We start from the raw sequence: 25,145 nt of genomic DNA on the forward strand, positions 1-25,145 counted from the left end.
CCAGTGTTCCTCAAAGCTGTCAAGATTATCAAAAACAAAAATCTGAAAAACTGGCATAGTCTAGATAAGCCTAAAGAGACATAATAACTAAATGTCATCTGGTATCCTGGTTGGGATCCGGGGACTAAAAAAGGACATTAGGGGAAAAATAGTAAAATCTGAATAAAATGCAGCGTTTATTAATAGTAATGAACCAATGTTGGTTTGTTAGTTGTAACAAATCTACTCTACAAATATAAGATGTCACAGGGGAAAGTGGATGAGAACTATATGGAAACTCTTTGTATTTTCTTTGCAAATTTTCTGTAAATCCAAACTAATCTTAAAATTATTTTTTTAATGTCCTAGATTTACTTATACACATAGACATATAAGAAAATAAAAAATGAATGTATGCAAAAACTGGTGAAATCTGCAAGACATGACTCTCCTTTGGTTTCAATTCCCATAGCGCATGTCTCTCAATGCAGTGTCACTGGTTCTAATTGGTGAAAGATGGCTGAGTTTTGTGCAACATGGCTCTTAAATGAAAGCAAATTGTTTCATCTTATTTCCACGTAAAGAAATGATCTTTTCCAGTGTTTACATGAAAAAAACAAATATGATGGACTTACTGAGAAAAGTCTCCAACGTGGTACCATTTACCTTCTAATTAATTTGTAAAGGTAATTCTGACTAAATGCTATGTTTGCATTGCATACTGATGTTAAAAAACCTAATCCCCATAACTGTGACTCCAGTTTATGTTTTTCAATGACCAAAACTTCTATTATACCATCACCACCAAGAGGGTCATTTCGGTGTGAGATAAAGTAATGGCTCTCATGTTTTTAGATTTTACAAGTTCCAAAAACAATTTTGGAGACCAACACAGGGTGGCAACCCTTTTATTTTGCTAAATAAGACCACTGAAGGCATAACTCAGAATAAGAACAATTCTTCTCAAGAGACACCAACTGGCAACTTAAACATACCTACACACACATACACACATGCGCACACGCACGAAACGCATGTATATGCTTAAATGCAACACATAAATAAAGTGTCCTTATTTTTTCCATATGCTAGGTCTGCAAGCTGGAACTCTTACACTAGGTTACAGAATTACAGTGAGAATAAGAAGTAAGTAAAGGAAAAAGATATTTGTATGTTAGAAGTTATTCTACCAAGAAAAAGTAACACACAAGCAGTTAAACACACGAGGGAATGTTTCACCCAAAAAAGAGAGAGTTCTAATAATATAAAAATCCACAGACAAAAACTAATGAGGAGGACTAGCCCTGTCACATATTAAATATATTTAAAGTTATAGGAGTTAAAATAGATATGACAGGAATACAAGAATGAATTTAATATGAAAAAGGCAACATTACCGCTCAATGGAGAGCAATTAATAAATAAATGGAATTAAAGTAAGACACCAATTTCATCTATCAAATTATAAACTTTTAAAATTCTGGCAAGATGGAGAAGAAACAAGACTGCTCAAACACTGCTGATAAGAGTTACCAATAAAACCCTTGGAAAGCGATCTGAAAGCATCTGCCAAGAAATTCTGCCATACGCTTACGTTTTCTTCTTTTGTCTCTACTATGTTTTCTAAAATTTCTATGAAGTATTAATGCCAAAATGGAAATATACTAAAATAAGTTTTAAAACTCTTCATCATATTTGACTCAATAATTCTACTAAGTTACATAGCTTATTTTGAACTACTACTTAGATTCAAAAGTATCTGTTAAAAATGTATGCTATAGGGCTTCCCTGGTGGCGCAGTGGTTGAGAGTCCGCCTGCAGATGCAGGGGACACGGGTTCGTGCCCCAGTCCAGGAAGATCCCACATGCTGCAGAGCGGCTGGGCCCGTGAGCCATGGCCGCTGAGCTTGCGCGTCCGGAGCCTGTGCTCAACAACAGGAGAGGCCACAACAGTGAGAGGCCCGCGTACCGCAAAAAAAAAAAAAAGTATGCTATAGGGACTTCCATGGTGGTCCAGTGGTTAAGTCTCCATGCTCCCAATGCAGGGGGCCTGGGTTTGATACCTGGTCAGGGAACTAGATCCCTCATGCCACAACTAAGAGCCCGCATGCTGCAACTAAAAGATCCTGCATGCCACAACTAACACCCAGCCAAATAAATTTTTTAAAAAAATGTATGCTGTAAAAAGCAATATGTGTAATCTACAGATTCAACACAATCCTTATCAAATTAGAACAAAAAATTTTACAATTTGTATGGAAGCACAAAAGGCTCCAAAAAGCCAAAGCAATTTTGAGAAAAATGGAGCTGGAGGAATCAGGCTCCCTGACTGCAGACTGTACTACAAAGCTGCAGTTGTAAAAACAGTATGGTACTGGCACAAAAACAGAAATAAAGATCAATGGAACAGGATAGAAAGTCCAGAGATAAACCCATGCACCTATGACAAAGGAGGCAAGAATACAGAATGGAGAAGAGACAGTCTTTTCAATAAGTGGTACTGAGAAAACTGGACAGCTACATGTAAAAGAATGAAATTAGAACATTTTCTAACACAATACACAAAAAAAACCTCAAAATGGATTAAAGACCCAAATGTAAGACTGGATACTATAAAACTCTCAGAGGAAAACATAGGCAGAACACTCTCTGACATAAATCTCAGCAAAACCTTTTTGATCCACCTCCTAGAGTAATGAAAATAAAAACAAAAATAAACAAATGGGACCTAACTAAACTTAAAAGCTTTTGCACAGCAAAGGAAACCACAAACAAGATGAAACGACAACCCTCAGAATGGGAGAAAATATTTGCAAATGAAGCAACTGATGAAGGATTAATCTCCAAAATATACAGACAGCTCATGCAACTCAATATCAAAAAAACCAAACAACCCAATCAAAAAATTGGCAGAAGATCTAAATATTTCTCCAAAGAAGACATACAGATGGCCAAGAGGCACATGAAAAGATGCTCAACATCACTAATTATCAGAGAAATGCAAATCAAAACTACAATGAGGCATCACTTCACACCAGTCAGAATGGCCATCATCAAAAAATCTACAAACAATAAATGCTGGAGAGGCTGTGGAGAAAAGGGAACCCTCCTACACTGTTGGTGGGAATGTAAATTGGTACAGCCACCATGGAGAACAGTATGGAGGTTCCTTAAAAAACTAAAAATAGAGCTACAATATGATCCAGCAATCCCACTGCTGGGCATATCTCTGGAGAAAACCATAATCTGAAAAGATACATGCACCCCAATGTTCACTGCAGCACTATTTACAATAGCCAGGACATGGAAGCAACCTAAATGTCCACTGACAGATGAATGGATAAAGAAGATGTGGTACATATATACAATGGAATATTACTCAGCCATAAAAAAGAACAAAATAATGCCATTTGCAGTAACATGGGTGTACCTAGAGAGTGTCATGCTGAGTGAAGTAAGTTAGACAGAGAAAGACAAATATCATATGATGTCACTTATATTTGGAATCTAAAAAAATGGTACAAATGAACCTATTTACAGAACAGAAATAGAGTCACAGATGTAGAAACAAACTTACGGTTATCAAGGGGGAAAAGTAGAGGGGAGGGATAAATTGGGAGACTGGGATTGACATATACAAACTATTATGTATAAAATAGATAACTAATAAGAACCTGCTGTATAATACAGGGAACGCTACTCAATACTCTGTAATGACCTATATGGGAACAGAATCTAAAAGAGTGACAACAAAGACCCAACGCAGCCAAAAATAAATAAATTTATTAAAAGAGTGAATATATGTATAACTGATTCACTTTGCTATACAGCAGAAACTAACATAACATTGTAAATCAACTATACTCCAATAAAAATTAATTTTAAAAAAAAGGAGGGCTTCCCTGGTGGCGCAGTGGTTGAGAGTCCGCCTGCCAATGCAGGGGACGTGGGTTCGTGCCCCAGTCCGGGAAGATCCCACACGCCGCAGAGCGGCTAGGCCCCGTGAGCCATGGCCGCTGAGCCTGCGCGTCCGGAGCCTGTGCTCCGCAACGGGAGAGGCCACAACAGTGAGAGGCCCGCATACTGCACAAAAAAAAAAAAAAAAAAAGAAAGAAAGCAATATGTTAAATCAGGGGTCCCCAACCTCCAGGCCACGGACCGGTAACAGGCAGCGGCCCATTAGGAACTGGGCCACACAGAAGGAGATGAGCAGTGGGTGAGCAAGTGAAATTTCATCTGCTGCTCCCCATTGCTCACGTTACCACCTGAACCAACCCCACCCCCATGTGTCCATGGAAAAACAGCAGTCCCTGGTGCCAGAAAGGTTGCGGAACGCTGTGTTAGATGTCAGAAGGAACTTAGATTTAAATATGAAGTCTCTGCCCTAAAGGAAGTTAAAAGAAGATAATCTACTCAACAAATTAACTGAGCACCTACCAAGTGCCAGCCTTCATGGATTTTATATTCATAGTATTGTGGAGAAGGGAAAGATTAAATAATTACAGTAGTAATAAGTGGTAAAAAGGGGATTATAGGTGGCACTGGATTTTTTAACAGAAGACCTAATCAAGGCTTTCCTGAGATATTTATGCCCAGACAAGGATGAGTGGACGTAATCACTTGTGGAAGCCACAGAAAGTGTTGGAACTGGTAAGTAACCTGCTAAGATTAGTGCTTTAACAAAATCACTCTGGCCATTGTGGTGGGGAATGAACACAGTTGGGGAGATGAGTTAGGAAAGAAAAAAATGCAGAGATTTGCAAGAAAGTCACAAGTTAGTGGGGACATAAAACATATATTTAATTACCAATCATGATAATGATGATGACAGCCACCATCCACCGAGCGCTAACTTTGCATTAGCACCTATTCTGAGTACAACCATATATTATTTCCCATTTAAGAAATGGGAAAAACTAAACCTTGGAAAAAACAAATAACTTGTCTAAGCTCATAGAGAAAGTAACAGAGCCAATTTTCAAACTCATGACCATCTGACTCCAAAGTATCATTCTATTAAAAGTCCTGTAGGAGAAGTGATAGAACTTCTGAGGTCATTTTTCCACTCGGAGACACATAAAACTCAATACCAAAACTCAAACCAGTGTTCCTGCTGTCAATCATCTCCAAATTAGCTTCCCCCACTTGACATTTCCATTTTATTAAGTCTATTTTTCTGCCTTAAAACTTCATTATTAACTAAAATTACAAAGGTTGATGACAGCAAGCATTAACAAGGATGTGGAACAATCCAAACTCTCCTACATGCTGCTGCAAAATGATACACCCGCTCTGGAAAACAATTCGGCAGTTTCTTATAAAGTTAAACACACACTTATCTTGTGACCTAACAATCCCTCTTAATATTTCCTCAAGAGAAATGAAGACATATGTTCACACACACACTTGTGTTCCAACGTTAGAGCAGCTTTACTCTTAGCACCCACAAACTGGAAACCATCCAGTGCCCATCACCCAGTAAGTGGATACACAGACTGCGGTACATCCATACGCTATGCAGCAATAAAAAGGAAGGAACCACTGATAACATGCAAAACATGGGTGCACTTCAAAAGCATTATAATAAGTGAAAGAAGCCATGTACAAAAAGACTATAAGATTCCATTTATAGGAAACTCTAGAAAAAGAAAAAACAAAACCCAAAAATCTACAGAAACAAAAACAAACAAAAAAAATCTACAGAAACAGGAAGTAGATCAGAGGTTGCCAGGAGCCAGGGCTGAAGGGGAGAGGATTATCTGTAGAGAGATAAAAGGGAACTTTCTGGGGTGATGAAATTTTTCTATATCATAATTGTGGTAGTGGGTACAGGACTATGTATATTTACCAAAATATACCAAATTATATACTTGAATGAACTGTATTTATTTATACTTCAATAATGATGATTTTTAAAAATGCTTATTATTTCTACTTCAACTCTCTCTCCCCACAAACCTTTGTTCATATGATTATTCACATCGACAGCTTCCTCTCCATTCTAACTGCTGTTGCTTATAATCCTGGCCATTGTTTTTCACTTAAATGTAATGAATGCCTTAATTAGCTTCTCCTTCCTCATATTGATTCTCAATTCATCCTGCCTAATATCTAATATTTCTCTGATTCCCTTGCTCAAAATGCTTCAGAAGCATCCTACCTATTACAAAATATATCCAAAACCCTTAATAAGGCAGTAATCAAATACCTTCTAAATGTTGGCTCAAACCACCCTTCCAACTTTTTTCTTAGGATTTTCTGACTTGAACACTTCAATCCATTCAGTTTATAGATCCACTCTCCTCCCAAGCACACTTGCTTATCTTTCCTCATGCTTCCCCCTTATTGGGAATAATCTCTTATTCCTCTCTGAATTCTCCCACCCTTTACTGCTCAGCCCAAGTTTTGGGGTTTTCTTTTTGAAATAAATTTAATTTATTTATTTGTTTGTTTGTTTGTTTATGGCTACGTTGGGTCTTCGTTGCTGCACACAGCCTTTCTCTAGTTGCGGCATACGGGGGCTACTCTTCAATGCGGTGCGCGGGCTTCTCATTGCAGTGGCTTCTCTTGTTGGGGAGCACGGGTTCTAGGTGGGTAGGCTTCAGCAGTTGTGGCACACGGGCTCAGTAGTTGTGGCTCACGGGCTCTAGAGCGCAGGCTCAGTAGTTGTGGCGCACGGGCTTAGTTGCTCTGTGGCTTGTGGGATCTTCGCAGACCAGGGCTCGAACCCGTGTCCCCTGCATTGGCAGGCAGATTCTTAACCACTGCGCCACCAAGAAAGTCCCTCAGCCCAAGTTGTAAACCTTCTCTCCTGGATGTTTTCTACTCAAAATCACAATGATCTTTTTCTGCTCTCCTAACGTATTTTTTGTCTAGGCACAACTAGCTGCCTAAAAAAGATTTACGTAGGGAAAACTAGAAAAACAAATGGGTTCTGTTTTAATGGGCCCAACAAGACACATGCAGAAGTCCAAGTAACTTATGCGTAAGTAGACAGATTCAGGAACATTTAAGTCTAGGCAAGGCTACCAGTAGTTAACCACAGGAAAAGATAGCAGTTATTAATAGTTCTGAGTCCATATCTAATATATGCAATAAAATGGTTACATAAGTAAATGTGACTCTTGTCAATGACAGTAACCAAAATGGCTAATGCTTTTACTTAACTATAACAGTATTAATCTGACTAAAATGGCTCTCAAAATAGGATCTTAGAAGTATAAGCTTTCCCAAAAATCATATCAATTAAAGCATCATAACAATGATAAAGGTATAAATTATATATACTATGACAAATCTATGCAATATTAACAGCCATTTTAAAACAGTGTGGTAGGGCTTCCCTGGTGGCGCAGTGGTTGGGAGTCCGCCTGCCGATGCAGGGGACACGGGTTCTTGCCCCGGTCCGGGAAGATCCCACATGCCGCAGAGCGGCTGGGCCCGTGAGCCATGGCCGCTGAGCCTGCGCGTCCGGAAAAAAAAAAAAAAAAAAAAAAAACAGTGTGGTAGAAGAATATTTAATAATATAGAGGGCAACAAAAGCAGTTCATCAGATGTTACGTATAGTTCAGGCTATTCACAGAAAAGGTAATAGTGATGTTCACTAAGCATCTGAAAGTGTTCGACCTAACTGGTAATCATGGAGACAACATTAACATAACAAGATACTGCTTTTTCAACCATCATACAAATAGTAGGATCTCATTTAAGAAAAACACAACAATATACATCTACAGCTATATATTATATATATAATGCTCAAAGAATTGTAACACGTAGATAACCATGACCATTACCAGTGTGGAAGGGATAAAACTGGAGGCAGTGGTGAAGGAAGACTTTGGCTTAATATGTATATTTGAATTTGTTTTTAATAACTGGAATGTGTTCATGTAATACTCAAGTGATTAAAAAAAGTGCAAGAGAGGACGTACATAAGCTCATATGCATTTTTAAAAGCCCTAAAAGGGTACACATCAAACTATTAACAGTGGTTATGCCTGGAAGTGGGCTTAGAGATGATTAGCTGATTTTTATTTTCCTCTCTGTTTATCTGTATTTATATATTCTTTTATAGTGAAAAAAATCTTTGAAATATGTAAATGCTTACATATACATAGATCTCTTGGGCAAGAAACTCAGTGATTATTTCTGAGAAGGGAGCTGATTAGCTGGGAGTCAGGGGTAGGAGGTAGATTTACTTTTCATTATTTTATCTTTTGTATCTTTCAAATTTTTATTAAGTGCATGTACTACCCATTCAAGGAATTTTATTTTCTTAGGTCTGGACCATCAAATGTTCAACATCATTTACTGTTTGACTCCTTATACGGTTCTGCTTCCCAGGCCCACTGCAGGGAGAGTTTTGGATAAACTATATGCGACACACCCATGCCCATGGTGGTTCTTTCTTAAATCCCTCTCCACTAGCCAGGGTTACATTGTCTTTGCTCTACCAAATACTGGCTTGCTGCCAAAGCATTACTGTTGGCACATCCCAGTTCCCTCCTGCATCACAGAGGCCAACAGAGCACAGTTTTTCTGGCCTCGGATTACTTTTCTTCACCTTCTGGCCTTACTGGGAAAACTCCAAGTCCCCGGCCTGCCCTCTACCCTACCTTCCTTTTTCTATTCTCCAGCTTACAATTCTCTAGTTCCCCAATTATGCTGAAATGCAGTGATACGCAAATGATATAAAGTGGAGCCAAATTCTTGACAGTTGCCAAAAAGGCACAAACCAGTTAATCCACAAAAAAAAAAAAATTTTTTTTTTTTTGGCCGCACCATGCGGCTTACAGGATCTCAGTTCCCCAAGCAGGGACTGAACCCAGGACCACAGCAGTGAAAGCCAGGAATCCTAACCACGAGGCAACCAGGGAACTCCTTTTTTTTTTTTTTTTAAATCCACAAATATTAAAATTCACCTAAAGGAACTCAAGACAGATTGGCAAAGGACTATATTATCACGTCTTCCCTACTGGGCCTATGTTGAGTTGCTGTCTTTTTCAGCATCTGTGGCAAAAATACACTCTGCAGTAGTATCAAAGTCTGCCTTGATAAATTCTCTGGCCTCCTCCAGTTGTTGATGTTACAGTTTACACAATAAATGCATCTTATAGAAATACAAATTTTATTTTCCAAATTTAAAAAACCCTTGAATTTTGCTACATCTAAAATGAAGAAACCCCTTTAAATCTACTCCCCTAGGGCACTAGTTCACACACTATGACTCAGAAAAAAACTAGCTTACTGAGTCATTAGTACCTGCTTTAACCTGATAATCAGTGTTTCAAGCCAATGAAGTCCGATTACACTGTAACACTAAAATGGAAAACAAACAACAAGTGTTCTTAGTACGGGACCCCCTATTGCCTTCAGGTAATAAGAAAGCTAACTAATAACAAGCTTTCATTGATCACCTGTGGAAGACAGAAGAATCATGACACTGCTAAGACTCTAGTCTGATAACCGAGAAGAAAATATCTGCTGGTCACAAAGCTTCCTATTTGTTCCAGCCCTGTCACAACCTTATCTTCTACCTTTACTAATTTTCTTAACCTACCAATAGAAAAGGGTAGAGATTTAAGTCAGTGGAAAGACAGTCAAGAGCTGACTTAACAGCACAGAATACTATACACAGATTTCTATAATCACCACTTACGGATACTAAACCTTCCTCCCAAATACCCTAAAACTGCTGATTCTCAACTGTTCCTAAGGGACTGAAGGAAGATGAAGAGAATTTATTTAGCTCAAAGAAGCCAAGGACTTAAAAGGGCATGTCATGGCAAGCAATTACAATTGATAACTGCACTAAAGAAACAATTATTAGAGTGGAGAAGTCTCCCTCGCCCTTTAAAAAATCACACCCCTCAGACTGCTTTGAAAGGTTACTATTTCCCATTTTTATTTTATTTGTAGGACTACACTATTACTGGCCAACAGAACCTAAATACACTGGTATTTGTGCTTTGTAAGTAGAATTTATTTTGTGGTGGTATTTACAAGTTGGCCCAAACTGCTTTACCCAAAGCCCTACCAAGTTGATCCTTAGAGACCAGAGCTAACATAATGCTCAAACAAAGAGAGGAAAACCAGCCCAGGAAGTTCCCAAGGACGCTCTACTGCCTCAGCAACTGTGGATGATCATCTAATAATATGAATAACAGATAGAATTCTTAAAATTCCCAGATAGGGTGCATAAATGCTTTCTAACATCCACTCATATCAGTCTCATATTTGAGGATACTTTTCAAACAATTCATAATTATTTTAAGTATAAAAATATTTTTCCTTTCCACTCAGTTGAGTAGTATATATCATGAAGAAGCCAATTTCATTGGAAATTATACAGTTATTCCAAGATATTGCCATCCTTTAAAAAATAACTGGACAAAATCAGTTTTAAGAGCCATACCAAAAGAAAATCAAGACTTTTTATAAATATGCTTTGTTTTTGATTAAAAACAGAGTTAACTCTATTTCATCAAATGCCTTATTTGTAAAACTGCTCAAAATGACTTTTAACTCATCAAATCTACCCTTATCCTCCCTTTTATTTATTTATTATTATTATTTTTTTGGCTGGGTTGGGTCTTCGATGCTGCGTGTGGGCTTTCTCTAGTTGCGGCGAGTGGGGGTACTCATCGTTGTGGTGCGTGGACTTCTCACTGCGGTGGCTTCTCTTGTTGCAGAGCACGGCCTCTAGGCACACGGGCTTCAGTAACTGCAGCACACGGGCTTAGTAGTTGTGGTTCGCAGGCTCTTGAGCAGAGGCTCAGTAGTTGTGGTGCACGGGCTTAGCTGCTCCACAGCATGTGGGATCTTCCCGGACCAGGGATCAAACCCGTGTCCCCTGCATTCTTAACCACTGTGCCACCAGGGAAGTCCCTATCCTCCCTTTTAAAATAAATACGAAGCTACTTAGGGCTCTGAGAGTCCAAAATCACAAAGAATTAAGCATCAAACGTGGTCCTATCAAAGGTGGTATTCAAAGTATGTGGTATACTAAGCAGATTTTAAAGTCACAATGTGATTTTATACATGCTAATAAATGCCTGGCAGAAGTACATGTCTTCCTGTTTAGAGAGTCATTCAGATTCAAGCAGTATTAACTGTGATGTATCAGGTATTGTGTTAAGCACTTTCATTTAGATTATGGAATTTATATCCAATTCTAGGATAGCATGATCTTTCAAGATGGCTGGGGTAACACAGTGAGAAAAATCACTAAAAGAAATCTGCCAACCACCATAGGTTATCCTATGCCCTAGAAGGCTTAGAGAACAAGTCTACACCCATCAAACCAAACCTCATTCCCTGATCTACAGTATACATGGCCTCGGAAAAACATACACAACCTAGAAACCATCTAAAAACGGAACTGGAAAGTAGGATATTTAGTCTCCACATTTGGAGCCTTAAAACTGGGAATGAGGAAAGTCACGGGGGCCTCTTTAAACTGTATCCTCCTTTCTTCCTTCAGTAACCAACAAGACAAATGTCAAATGTCAAAACTCGGACTTAGCTATTTATTAAGATTTATGTACAACAACCAATTTAATATACTCTAGGTAAAAGTAAGTGCTGAATACTTATACTGCTCTGTTCCCAAAAGAACATTTAGCAATTGGTGCTGAATACATAGTGTCACATTACCTGAAGAGTAACATAACAGGAAATATGACATAGACAATAAAAATAGGACAGAATGGGGGAAAAAACACAAATCAACCATTCAATACAGGGTTCTATACTCTCCATAATTTCTGCTATCACCAAAGCTGTCTCAATCCTCTTCCACAAGCAACTGCTGCAGGATAAGGCACATCCTATACTCCACAAGTAGCCTTCCCTTCTCCCTCAGGTGGCCGCTTGCTCCCCCTCACTCAACTCCTCTCCAGCACAAGCAACAGCTAGATATACTAAAGACCACAAAAAGCCCATAAACTTGCCTCTCAGGCCTTCCAGCAAAACACAGAATTTATCACTAACATCACTCTTGGACGCAGCCACATCTCAATGCATCCTATTTTTTTTTTTAAACTATACATGTAAGATTTATTTTATACTTTCCACCTCCTTGGTCACTGGACCTGTTATTACATTTGTCAATTTTCTGCGATCAAGTTGCATCCCATTTTTCTCCATATCTGGAAACCCCCAATTGAGTTTAACTTGCTCCATTCTCTGAAACTTCCTACAAACGCACGCTCCTCCACAATGGAAATGGTACACGCCCCCACATGTACCACCAACCACTCTGCTCACAGACGAGAAAGGGCAGAATGTAAAAGTAGATGAACTGATGAGTTAAATATATTAGGAAAAAAATAGTGAAGCAAGTACACAAAGGTCTCAAACAAAAGCTTGAGAGCCGAATCTGACCCACAGAGGGACATTTTGTTTGGCCCAGTAGGTGTTTTAGTTAGAAGCCCACATTTAAAAGTAAGATATAATCAGATTTCCCTGGTGGTGCAGTGGTTAAGAATCCACCTGCCAACGCAGGGGACACGGGTTTGAGCCCTGGTCTGGGAAGATCCCACATGCCACAGAGCAACTAAGCCCGCGTGCCACAACTACTGAGCCTGTGCTCTAGAGTCCATAAGCCACAACTACTGAAGCCCGTGAGCCTAGAGCCCATGCTCCGCAACAAGAGAAGCCCACGCACCGCAACGAAGAGTAGCCCCCGCTCGCCACAACTAGAGAAAGCCCGCGCGCAGCAACAAAGACCCAATGCAGCCAAAAATAAATAAATAAATTTATTTAAAAAAAAAAAAAAAGTAAGAGATAACAGAGTAAAATCCAGATTTCAGCCTTCTTTTGAGAAATGGAAAGATCTGGCAACCCTAAGCCCAAATTCCTACAAAGTAACACAGGCTGGAACTGAGTAGCAATGTCCCCTTTAGAGCACGTGCTGTCCCCTGTTTGGAACAATCCCCCACCTTTATTGTCCATCTGGCTTGCTTCACTGATTAATCAGGGGAAACTGGGGACATCTGAATTTGCTACTCCTGAATTTCAGGCACTAAAGTAACTAAAGGACAGTAAACAACAGGTCAGTAAATATCTTCATTTGTTGCTTAACAGTGATCTTTTGTGAGAGCCTAGGATTGGACAAGGTATCTTCTCCCAGGTGACTTCTGGCTGATGATTTTCTTTTTTTTGGCTGCGTTGGGTCTTCACTGCTGCGCACAGGCTTTCTCTAGTTGTGGCGAGCAGGGGCTACTCTTCATTGTGGTGCACGGGTTTCTCATTGCAGTGGCTTCTCTTGTTGTGGAGCACGGGCTCTAGGCACGTGGGCTTCAGTAGTTGTGGCACGCGGGCTTAGTTGCTCCACAGCATGTGGGATCTTCCCAGATCAGGGCTCGAACCCATGTCCCCTGCATTGGCAGGTGGATTCCTAACCACTGCGCCACCACGGAAGTCCCAGCTGAGGATTTTCTTAAAGGGCTCCAAATAATCTGTTGTAGTCTTTAAGAAGACCACAATAGTTAAGCATATGTAAAAAGTGACTGGAGGATGAAAAATAAAGGCCACTTGGAATAGAATGCCTGAACTAAAAGATCAAAATCAGTGGAGTCATCAATTAAAAGAGGTTAAAACCACATAGATGTTTACATAAAAAGAATTTATGACAGGTACAGAATAAAAGCAATTCTCTACAAGAATGATATGTTTTAATTTCTGTTTTATGCAATGAAGTAATTCACTGCATTGGTCTAGCCCTTGGGGTAATCAAGAGGCCTGGTTAATATATCTGCCCGGGCTTTGCTGGTGGCTCAGTGGTTAAGAATCCACCTGCCAATGCAGGGCACATGGGTTCAAGTCCTGGTCCAGGAAGATCCCACATGCCACACAGCAACAAAGTCAGTAAGCCACAACTACTGAGCCTGCGCTCTAGAGCCCATGAGCCACAACTACTGAGCCCACGTGCCACAACTACTGAAGTCCACATGCTTAGAGTCCATGCTCCACAAGAGAAGCCATGGCAATGAGAAGCCCCTGCACCGCAATGAAGACTAGCCCCCGATCACCACAACTAGAGAAAGGCCACGCGCAGCAACGAAGACCCAACACAGTCAAAAATAAATTAATTAATTAAAAAAAAAAATATATATATATATATATATATACACACACACACACACACATATATCTGGCTGCCTGGAAGGGAGAGAAAAATATTAGGTGTTTTAATGTCTATTCTTTTGCAGAATTAATCAGTTACTTGCTACTTCCTTAAATAAATTATTTTTCAGAAAAGAAAAAAAGAATGATATATTTAAGTGACTGAACAGCATTTCACATTTAGATAGCACTTTAAATATTTCAAACACTAATAATCTATTTTTCATCTTATTTTGACAAAACCCTTGTGCTATAAAGTTGACTAAGCAGACCTTATTTTCCCCTCACACATACTAAAGCATAAAAAAACCAAGAGCCTTCACTAAGGTCACCTAGCTAGTTATGGCAAAGAGAGGATCAGAATCTAGCTGCATTAACTCATAATCCTGGGCTCCTTCCACTACAATATATTGCTGCTGCTGCATCTCATCCATTGCTAGCCTACAAAGGGTAGAAAGGAGGTTGAAAGTATCCATTCAAGTCTCCAAAATTCCTTCCAATTTCAAGAATGGGACTTCTACTCACTTTCAGGTCCCCAAAGGAGAGTCATTCATTTCCATAGGCCACTGCTTGGCCCTGAATTTGTGTGTCATATGTATGTTTTGTCTTCCCAATGATTTTGAAAGTTTCTCCAAGAGGCGGCAAATACCATGTCTCTTTGTATGTCCAACAAAAATGCTCAAATATTTTATTATTTATATACAAAATTTAACAAATAACTCCATCTCTCGTTCCAAGAAACAAAGGGCTAGAAGTAACCTTAAGCGATTTTCAGAAATAATGACAAGGGGGGGCTTCCCTGGTGGCACAGTGGTTAAGAATCCGCCTGCCAATGCAGGGGACACGGGTTCGAGCCCTGGTCCAGGAAGATCCCACATGCCATGGAGCAACAAAGCCCGTGCACCACAACTATGGAGCCTGTGCACTAGAGCCCAAGAGCCACAACTACTGAGCCCGCGTGCCACAACTACTGAAGCCTGTGAGCCTAGAGCCCATGCTCGGCAACAAGAGAAGCCACCGCAATGAGAAGCCTGCGCACCACAATTAAGAGTAGCCCCTGCTCACCCACACGCAGCAACGAAGACCCAACGCAGCCAAAAAATAAATAAAATGTAAATAAAATTTAAAAAAAAAGAAATAATGACAAGGACATCTACGTTATATTATGAAGGGAAAAAAAGTAAGAAGAAAAGGTAGCTAGGGATACAAGTTTTATCTGTGTTTTATAAACCTCAAAGAACTAAGTCACCTTTTTGTCATCTGCAAAAAGAGAAATCTAACTTTGGTGGGTTAATATTTTGCAAATATCTAAAAGATTTTCTTTTACTTAAAAAATATATATATAGTGTTTGTATAAATAAATATACAACATATATGTATAAATATACATATATATGTCTGTATATGATATGCCTGAACACCAATAAAAATCTTTGTTGTTTAAGAGTGATCTTTTGTGAAGCCTAGAGCCTAGAGCTGGCAAGATATCTTCTCCCAGGTCACTTTTAGCCTGATGATTTTCTTAAAACATTCCAAATAATTTGTTATTTAACATTCATGGATATAATTAACATTTTAGCATATTTAACATTCATGGATATAATTAACATTTTAGCATATTTAACATTCATGGATATAATATTCATGGCATGCTTTTAGGTTTATGCACATAAAGCCTTCATGAGGCAAGACATTTTAAATCTCTACTTAGAATGGAAATAAGAGCGTCAGTAGCCAAAATAAAAATCTAGAGAAGAAATACAGCCCATTAATTTGGATTATAACAACATTTTATCCCTGCACAATGACAGTGCCTGGATATATCCCAGTTATTTGAAACAACTTTACACATCAACCAACTTCTTCAGAACATTGGTTTTTCTATGCCAAGAACTATCCAAAAGCTTCCCAATAAGATTTAATGCTAACCGTGAGGTACATTACTTACAGGATATGCTAGGAATTTTCCACTTGCAAAGGGCAATCTAATCCTTGGTGTTATAACCCATGGGGAAAAAAGGCACTCTAATATAGTGTTGGAGGGAGTAGAAACTGGTAATTTGATAATACTGTATATACCAAAACTATAAATGCATAAATCTTTTGAACTAAAAATTCCCCTTCTAGGAATCTGGTCTGAAGATAAACTTGAAAATGTATGAAATGGCATGCTACTAAGTAATTTACTGCAGTACTATTAGAAGGGTAAATTTTTGGAAACAACTGAAATTATGTCGGGACTAGTTAAATAAACGGTGATATGTCCATACAGTGGAATACCATGTAGCCTTAAAAATGAGAGAGAGAAAGCTCTCTTTGTCCTAATATGAAAAAAATCTCCAAGATATAGTAAATGAAAAAAGCAAAGAGCAGAACCATGTAATACATTCAGTAACATGTGTAAAAAGGGGTGTGGGGTAGGGGGAGGAATAATGTATATAGAGAGATACACATAAAATATCTCTGGAAGGACACCCAAGAATATTACTTGCCTCTAGGAAGTGAAATTAGGTGGGTGGATAGTAGAATAAAAGGAAGATTTTTCACTCTATATTTTTTTTCATTTTTGAATTTGAACCATGTAAACGTACTACCTGGTTAAAACATTAAATTTAACCAATGTATTAATCTGTATAAAAAGTTTAGACAGTTATTTCAGGATTTATAATCTGAGAACACTGTATTATATTTAACACTACAAATGTAACAACTTTGGCTATTTCTTCCATGGAAACACCCATTAGTCCACCCCTAAAGATATTATACAGCCACAGAATACAGAGCCACAAGGGGCTGTGAAAAACCTGAACATCTCAATTTACAGATAAGAAAACTATGGCCCAAAGAGGTTAAATAACCTCACCAATGGACACAACTAGTAGCTGGCAAAGTATGGCCTAGAACCTGACCCACATTTCAAAATATTCTCATGTATTTTCTCCATCCCCCAAACTGTTTCTTCATTACCGCAAAGAGCCAACAAGTGTCCACCAAGACTGTAGCTGCATTTTGAAGATAACATGAATGACAGAGCTAGTGTGAGCTGATATCCTATCTCTGTGAGATACTTTTCAATGCTCACAGGGGAACCACAAAGGGTAAGGTCTTGCTTCTCCTGGGTCATGTTTTAGCAGAGACAAAGGGTAGTTAAAGCCATAAGATAAAAATGGGGAGGGGATAGGGGGGATCTTCCAACAAAGTCAATTATACTAGAAAAATTGAGAATAACATTAAGCAACTTTACAATCAGGTAATTCAAATTTATTTTTATATTAAAACAAACACCAATCTACTGTGGCAAAGAATATAAAATGCACATGAATTTTAAGGTAGACAAGATACTTATAAAGAAATTTCATGCTGCTTCTGATTGATCCTGAACCCAGTGGCCTAGAAGTACACACATGCATTCTCTTAAACTCTTAAGAGGCAGGAAGGCTTGAGAACTACTACACCAAAGGAATTAAAAGTGTTCTCAATGGCAGTGGAAAGAGCAAAGGATTAGAGCTAGACAGACCTGGACATGCAGCCTCATTCTTGCCATTGTGTGACCTTGGATCAGTTATTCAACCTTAAGCTCAGAGCCTGTTTCTTCATCTGTAAAATGTGGTCCATATTACTTACCTTGGAGTGCTGTTATAAGGATTGGAGATATTGATGATAAGCAAACTGCCTGAACTCTAGAAGGAGTACAATAAATGACAGCTACTATTATAGCCATCACAAACCTATCAGAATCTTTATAGGACCAGCTAACCATTTATTGGGGTTCAATCTGTTAGAACAAGATAATGTGAGCAATGGATGCTATCAGCCCTCCCAAACTGTCACAGAAAAAAAAATAGGCCAACAGGATAAAATTACCTACGTGAAAAGTTTAGTATACTTACATATTTCATTTCAAACTTCTTAGCCAACATTTCCACTTCTTGCCTCTCTTGATGATCATCATTGAACGGGTCTTCCATGTAAATGGGCTTCTTCTGCTTCAAAGTGAATGGTAAAAGAAATAGAAATGTTAGTATTACTTCAACCAGAGTTGAATATATCTAAATTTAAAACATGAGTCAATTTTTCCAAATATTAACAAAGTTAGAAGCATTAAAAAGTAACTAAAGGGCTTCCCTGGTGGCGCAGTGGTTGAGAGTCTGCCTGCCGATGCAGGGGACGCGGGTTCGTGCCCCGGTCCGGGAGGACCCCACGTGCTGCGGAGCGGCTGGGCCCGTGAGCCATGGCCGCTGGGCCTGCGCATCCAGAGCCTGTGCTCCGCAACGGGAGAGGCCACGGCAGTGAGAGGCGCACGTACCACAAAAAAAAAAAAAAAGTAACTAAAAAGGGACTTCCCTGGTGGCACAGTGGTTAAGAATCCACCTGCCAATGCAGGCGACATGGGTTCGAGCCCTGATCCGGGAAGATTCCACATGCTGCGGAGCAACTAAGCCCGTGCGCCACAACTACTGAGCCTGTGCTCTAGAGCCCGTGAGCCACAACTACTGAGCCTGCGTGCCACAACTACTGAAGCCCCCATGCCTAGATCCCGTGCTCTGCAACAAGAGAAGCCACTGCAATGAGAAGCCCGCGCACCGCAACAAAGAGCAGTCCCCACTCGCCGCAACTAGAGAAAGCCCGCGCGCAGCAACGAAGACCCAAAACAGCCAAAAATAAATAAATAAATTGAAAAAAAATTTTTTAATAAAAAAGTCACTAAAAAGGAAACTAATACAACACTGTAAATCAACTATACTTCATTTAAAAAATTAAATTTTTTTAAAATTAGAAAACAAAATTCAACAGTAAAAAGAAGGAAATAGAATGAAATGTTGATTTATAGCAAAAATATTTGCAGTTTTAATGAACTCTTACACATTCTAAAGTTTTTTGGTGGTTAAGAACTCAACAATTCAAACTGTCTTCACCCACAAAATGATCCATGGTTACCCCATCAAAAATAAAAAGGCCGAAGAACCCAAGAAAATTAGGTAAACATGAAAATCCCACCTATAACTCTAGTTTGAGATCTTCCCAACAAAGATTAACCACTTTGGTCAGACAATGCTTCTAAAAGGTTATTGGAATCTAGGTTATTACAATCAACATTTAATCATCTGCCCTGAGTTAGCACTGGAGTATCTGTAGCTGCTACAGCTTTTTGCTGAGGCCTAGCATTGACCACCTCTGTATCACCTACATCCTGTCAATGAAAATCCATTCAGAAAATACATACGACTTGTAAACAAAGCACAAAAGTTCAATTGCTACAAACAGATTATATTATCATAGCTTCTTTCTAGCAAGGAGAGTGAAAATCTACTATAATGCATGGTTGAAAACACACACACAAACAAGGGCTCCCCTGGTGGCAAAGTGGTTAAGAATCCACCTGCCAATGCAGGGGACACGGGTTCAAGCCCTGGTCCGGGGAGATCCCACATGCCGTGGAGCAACTAAGCCCGTGCACCATAACTCCTGAGCCTGCGCTCTAGAGCCCACGAGCCACAACTACTGAGTCTGTGTGCCGCAACTACTGAGTCTGTGTGCCGCAACTACTGAAGCCCATGCACCTATAGCCCATGCTCTACAAGAGAAGCCACCGCAATGAGAAGCCCACGCACAGCAATGAAGAGTAGCCCCTGCTCGCCAACTAGAGAAAGACCGCGCACTGCAACGAAGACCCAACGCAGTCAAAAATAAATAAATAAAATAAATACATTTATAAAAAATAAATTAAAAAAAAACAAACACACACACAGAGCTAGGATCCCACATTTACCATCTATTGACCAAAACAAACAAAAAGATACATCACATCCTTTACTATTTTCACAGACACATTTCATAGATATACATATATACACACACACGTATATATATTTCAATATACAAAAAACCCAAAACAAGGAGCTACCTGTGGATAAAAATGCTATTTTCATCTAATTATGAACAACTAAGAAGTTCATTAAAAAAAAGGCTAGATGCTATTACTGATGTAGCATCTTCAAGCAGTAATTAAAAATGAAAATATATCACAGCTGAAATATTAGATACAGATTTGCCCTGAAGGGCAAGAAAAAATGCAGAAGGGATGAAGATTTGCAGTTTGAAACTGAGATACATGATCCTGGCTATTAAGGCTGAGACATGATTAATCTAAAAATATGACAGAAAAATATGGACATAATGAATACAAAACAATTCATCATACCTAGGGCATTAGAATTAAAGGATACATCTTAAAGCTTAAAGGAATTTTTGAATCAATTTTTTAAATTATCTATTATAATAAGTAATATATTTATAGAATCTTTTATCCCAATAGGAGTTACCAATGGAAAATATAAATATGACCTGAAAGGAAACAAACTAGCAGAAATAGACTGGTGATGAAATAAGAAGTACTAGGCATATTCAGGGCATAGCCTTAACTTGAGACTAAAGTTAAGCAGAGTAAACAACCACCATGACTTGCTTGCCATTATAAACAGTTTCCTTCATGTCACTATGAAGTCCAAATACTAGGTCTTACTACTGGTCTGACCCATTTTATATGTGCAAATATAAATACACGAATATATATTTTTAATAAGAATCACCTTATACACCATTCTGAACTATTTTATGTAGACTTTATATAGGCAGCAAAAGTAAATCTCTTATTTACCCTTGCTAGTCCATGAAAATAAACTTAAGAAAACTGAGTCACCACCTTTCTTTCACAGTTAAGAAGTAATGCTTATCCACAATCAAGGCTCTAAGTAAGCTTTACGTTTTTCAGGTGAAAAGATCTGACAATTAGTAAATATCAAAATTACCAACCACCCACAGGCAAAAGTGACCCAATGATTTTGTCTCTTGATGTTAACTCATTAACGTCATTTTCAGGAGAGCTTTCGTATATGTTATCCGAAACATGCAGTATGACAAGCAATGGAATATCATAGAATTCTCTGGTAACAATATAATCACATTAACACTATAATCATTTATTTTCTTTTTATACTGAATGTTCAATTAACCATGTTTATAGGAAGATGTTTTCTGGTTAAGTGATTTTCTGGTTTACTAAGAGTTAAAAAAGAATTTCTTGTGTATCAATTCCCCTTAGCCAGAAATGGTGAACAAATTAATCTTTCAGGATAGAGATGATTGCACTGTCTCAGCCTCAATCAAGGATCAATACTCTACAGATAACAAGGTTAAGGGTTTAGCTAACCTGTGTCCTGACAACCTAGACGAGGTTTTGTTTTCCATATTTTGCCAACACACGCTCATTTAATTGTTTTTCCGTATTAATAAGAAGTAAGTTTAGAAAAATTTCTAACTGCATTAGGTTAATTGGGGTTTTACTGTTCATTTCGTATTTACAAAGGGGGATGATTTAAATTCACCCTAGTACAGACGGTATTCACATGTAACAGATTTTTTTATACTTACACCTATCAAGTAAAATCTTATTGGGTGATAGATGGCTATTTCAAAATCTTAGAAACTTTTCTTCTTTTAATTTTACAAGATCTCTTTTCCTCCCCTTTCTACTCTAACCCTGCTACATAGTATGTCGTTCAACTACAATAACTTAAAATTAAAACTATTTTGAAAATATTACAACATCACTAAAAATAAACTGGACTCCTCCTGAGGGCAAATTTGGGAATCACCACTTTGCAGATCAATTCTATTGCTTACATTTTGCTTTTTGATGGTTTCTCTTCCTAGGATTTCCTTTCATGGAAATGTGACAACTTCATTTAGAAAGGTGTTTTCTACACTTTCTTATGCAATAAATATGTTCACTGGGAGTAACCACAGGAAAATCTGGCAAATCTTTGTTGCAAAGGTACACTGTATAAGCAATGGATTTTTTGGTTCAGTGGAATATGACAAATGATATATGGCCGAATGTACAAGAAATCTGGACTAAAATACCCCAAATTGATAGTGTAAACAGAAAAATTAAACTGAATTATTCACCTTTCTCCTATTACATGAAACTATTAATTCTGATATTATCAAGTTAATACGATAGGGTATCAAAATTAACTTTATACTTATAATTAAAAGATACATATCTATTATTAGTTTATCATAGTATCAATATTACAGCAAAAAGAGGGTCATAACAGAGGTCTTTGTATATCTACTATAACTCTTATTTCAGTTCATTTCGGCAGGACTTTCTAAATTTAAACTATATGAGTTAATTGTAAGAATTCTGCTTTACTAAGAATTGGTACTAGCATGGAAAAAAAGTATTAATAAGATACATATGAGCACTTTGTACACCAGCCTCCTTATTTGCAAAATGTGGATAAATGTGTCTGTCTCATGGAGCTCTACTGGACTAAATTCCACAAGCCATGTACCACGCTTAGAACTGTGTCTAGCACATTGTAAGAAATCAGTAAATGTTAGCCATTACTATGTATTTTTCCCGAATATAATCACCTGTAACTTATGATGTAGATTAGGAAGTAAAACTGCAAGTTTACATAGATTAGAAGAGCAAACATAGTACAATTTTTTGAAAAACGCTCCAATCCAGTATTCGCAAAAATCTTTTGGGGAAAAAAATGGCATCACTTTATAAATGACAGGGGCATTAAAGTGAATCTAAAGCACAAAATGTTATGTGGAAATGACCAAAATGATCTCTATCCTTAACAATTCATTTTGGTTTGACCACACAGCAGTATTTGTAAATAATGATCAAAAGATTAGTTGGCCTTACAATAAACAAAATCTAGTGACGTTGTTTAGTATGATATTTTTAAACTAAGGTATTCATTTCAACTATAAAGATAATTGAGGATGAAAATAAAACAAGTGACTTCTGGAGTCCATTAGACCTGTGTTAAAGCAAAACCTAATAAAGAGCATAGTCTCTAAACAACAGAGGAAACTGTTCTCTTATTATTGTTACTCTACCATTTCCCTTTCTAGTTTACTTCTGAACATCACCAACCAACAATAAAAATTAGTTACCAACGAACCTCTCTCCTATCTCCATTGTTCACCAGTTCCACCAAAGGCATACCTATATATTTTCAATAAAGTTTTTAGAAATTCAAAGCTAAGTTTTTTTTCATCACTCTCCAAAAATTACAATGGCCAAGTGCAATATCCTCCAAGTAGGACCAATAAACTAATGATATGTACTCAAACAAGGATATGATGGTAGGCACCAAATACGAGACACCCTCCCATTCAATTATTGTATGAACACTAGAGAAAACAAAGCTAAAAAGGTTTACCAATATCAACACGAGAGAGAAAAATAAGGAACCAGATAACTAACCCACGTAACCTCCAATCCTAAAGTGGAATCCTTACTCTGAAAATGTTTAGATTACTTTTAAATCCCCTTTCAATTAAGATAAATACCCCACGCTCAGAAGCACATCTCAGTGCCCAGCACAACAGCGATGAAGGTAAGGATGATACTGGAGAGGTTACACAATCTCTCTGCTTCAGACTGGGGGGCGTGTCCCCCAACTGGAGCTCCGCAAGCAAAACCCAACAACGCAACGTGCAGGGCCCCCAGATTTTTTGTGGGAAGCCGAGAGGAAACCTGAGGTTTCGAAAGGTGCAGAGGGAAGCCGGCTTGGAACAGCGTTTGGAGCGGGCGTACGATGGCGGTGGCGAGGGGGGGGTTAGTGGAGCCGGGTGGGAGCCTCGGCCAACACTGGGGACCAGAGGAAAGCAGCACCAACCGCCCGTCCACCCGCTCGGCCCCTGCCCCCTCCAGCCACCCTCTGGGGCAACCCGAGACACGCAAGTTGGGCTTCGGAAGGGGCAAACCACTGGGGGAGGCGGACGGGTCCTGAGGCTCCCGGGGTCTGGGGGATGAGGGAGGGATCTTCTGTACCCGTTGTTCTCCGCACAGCAACAGCTCCGGGTAGCTGAACTCCACGCAGCTCTCGTCGGTGGGATCCTTGAGCACCAGCTCCAGGCGCACTGTCTCCTTCGACGGCCTCTGCTGCGGCTCGGCCCGGGAAGCCGACTCCCGCGGCGGAGGCGGCTGCAAGTGCAACTGCGGGAGCGGCGGCGGCGGCGGCGGCGGCTCGGGCCTAGGGGGCTCGCGCTGCAGCGACATGGGCGGCTCGGCGCGGCTGACCTCGCGCTGGGGGAGCGGCTTCTCCCGCGGCGGGGGCTGCACGTCCGACCGGGGGGCAACCTCCCGCGGGGCCGACTGCTCCGCCCGGGCCGGCTCGCGGTACGGCTGCGGCTCCAGTCGGGGGGGCTCGCGAGGGTAGTCGGGCTCGCGTTCGGCCCCCGGGAACTCGGCCTCGCGCCGCCTCACCGGTGACAGGCTAATAAACGCTACTCTGCGTGGCTCCGCCATCCCCACTGTTCTGGCCCTCTGCCTTCGCTCGAGCCGGCGCTCGGTTCTACGCCGAGTTGTTTGCCTGCCTGCCCTTCCTTTTGCTCTCCGTCGCTTTTCTTCCCTCCACCACCCTCAGCCGTCGCCGCCGACGCCACCGTGAGTGCGGACTGTCCCCCCTTCCCCGCCACTATGTTCTGATGGGCTCCACCGCCATCGCCAGGATCGTTGCGGCCGCCATGTTGGATCCCCCACATAAATAGAAGCAGGCCGCTGAGCGGGCGCATGCGCACACAGGAGACGCTCACATCCACCGTCGTGGCTGTGGCTCAGTTTTCCTCTTTTCCTCCCAACAGCCTGGAGTCCAGACAGGTCAGCGGAAATGACGTCATGGCAAGACCGGTTTCCTTGGAAACAGAGACGCCGTCTGCGCCCTTCCTAAAGGGGAGGGGTCTGGGGTTTCCGGAGAAGCTTCCTATTCGCACCTGGAAACCAGAGGCGCGTTTGGGGCTCGCCCAAAAGCGAGCGTCGGAGATGTGCCTGGGACGGATCTGGCTATGGCGCCGGTCGCCTCCCACTCTCTCTTTCAGAGAGTTGGGGTTGTCAGCTGGTTAGTCAAGGCGGATGCGGGGAAAGGGTAGAGGGACTCAGGGACCAGCCTCGGTGTATGCCCGGCCAGCACCCCCGCAGCCCGAAGTATCGGGGGAAGAAAGGAAAT

At 39.9% G+C, this 25,145-nt stretch overlaps 1 protein-coding gene across 4 annotated transcripts in view; it reads right to left on the minus strand.

The window, feature by feature from the left end:
• Window positions 1–24,762, minus strand: part of UBN2 (ubinuclein 2) — an 87,649-nt gene extending 62,887 nt beyond the window's left edge. The window contains exons 1-2 of one of the 4 annotated variants that reach the window (XM_033432367.2): window positions 23,972–24,762; window positions 18,000–18,095 (exon numbers count right to left, since the gene is read on the minus strand). In XM_033432367.2, coding sequence (XP_033288258.1) covers window positions 18,000–18,095; window positions 23,972–24,448 — 573 coding nt within the window. In that variant the 5' untranslated portion in view covers window positions 24,449–24,762. The remainder of the gene's footprint in view (window positions 1–17,999; window positions 18,096–23,971) is intronic. The other 3 variants (XM_033432364.2, XM_033432366.2, XM_033432362.2) reach the window with 3 other exon arrangements.
• Between the last annotated feature and the right edge of the window lie 383 nt (window positions 24,763–25,145).

Source organism: Orcinus orca, chromosome 9 (assembly GCF_937001465.1).
Source record: "Orcinus orca chromosome 9, mOrcOrc1.1, whole genome shotgun sequence".
NCBI lineage: Eukaryota > Metazoa > Chordata > Mammalia > Artiodactyla > Delphinidae > Orcinus > Orcinus orca.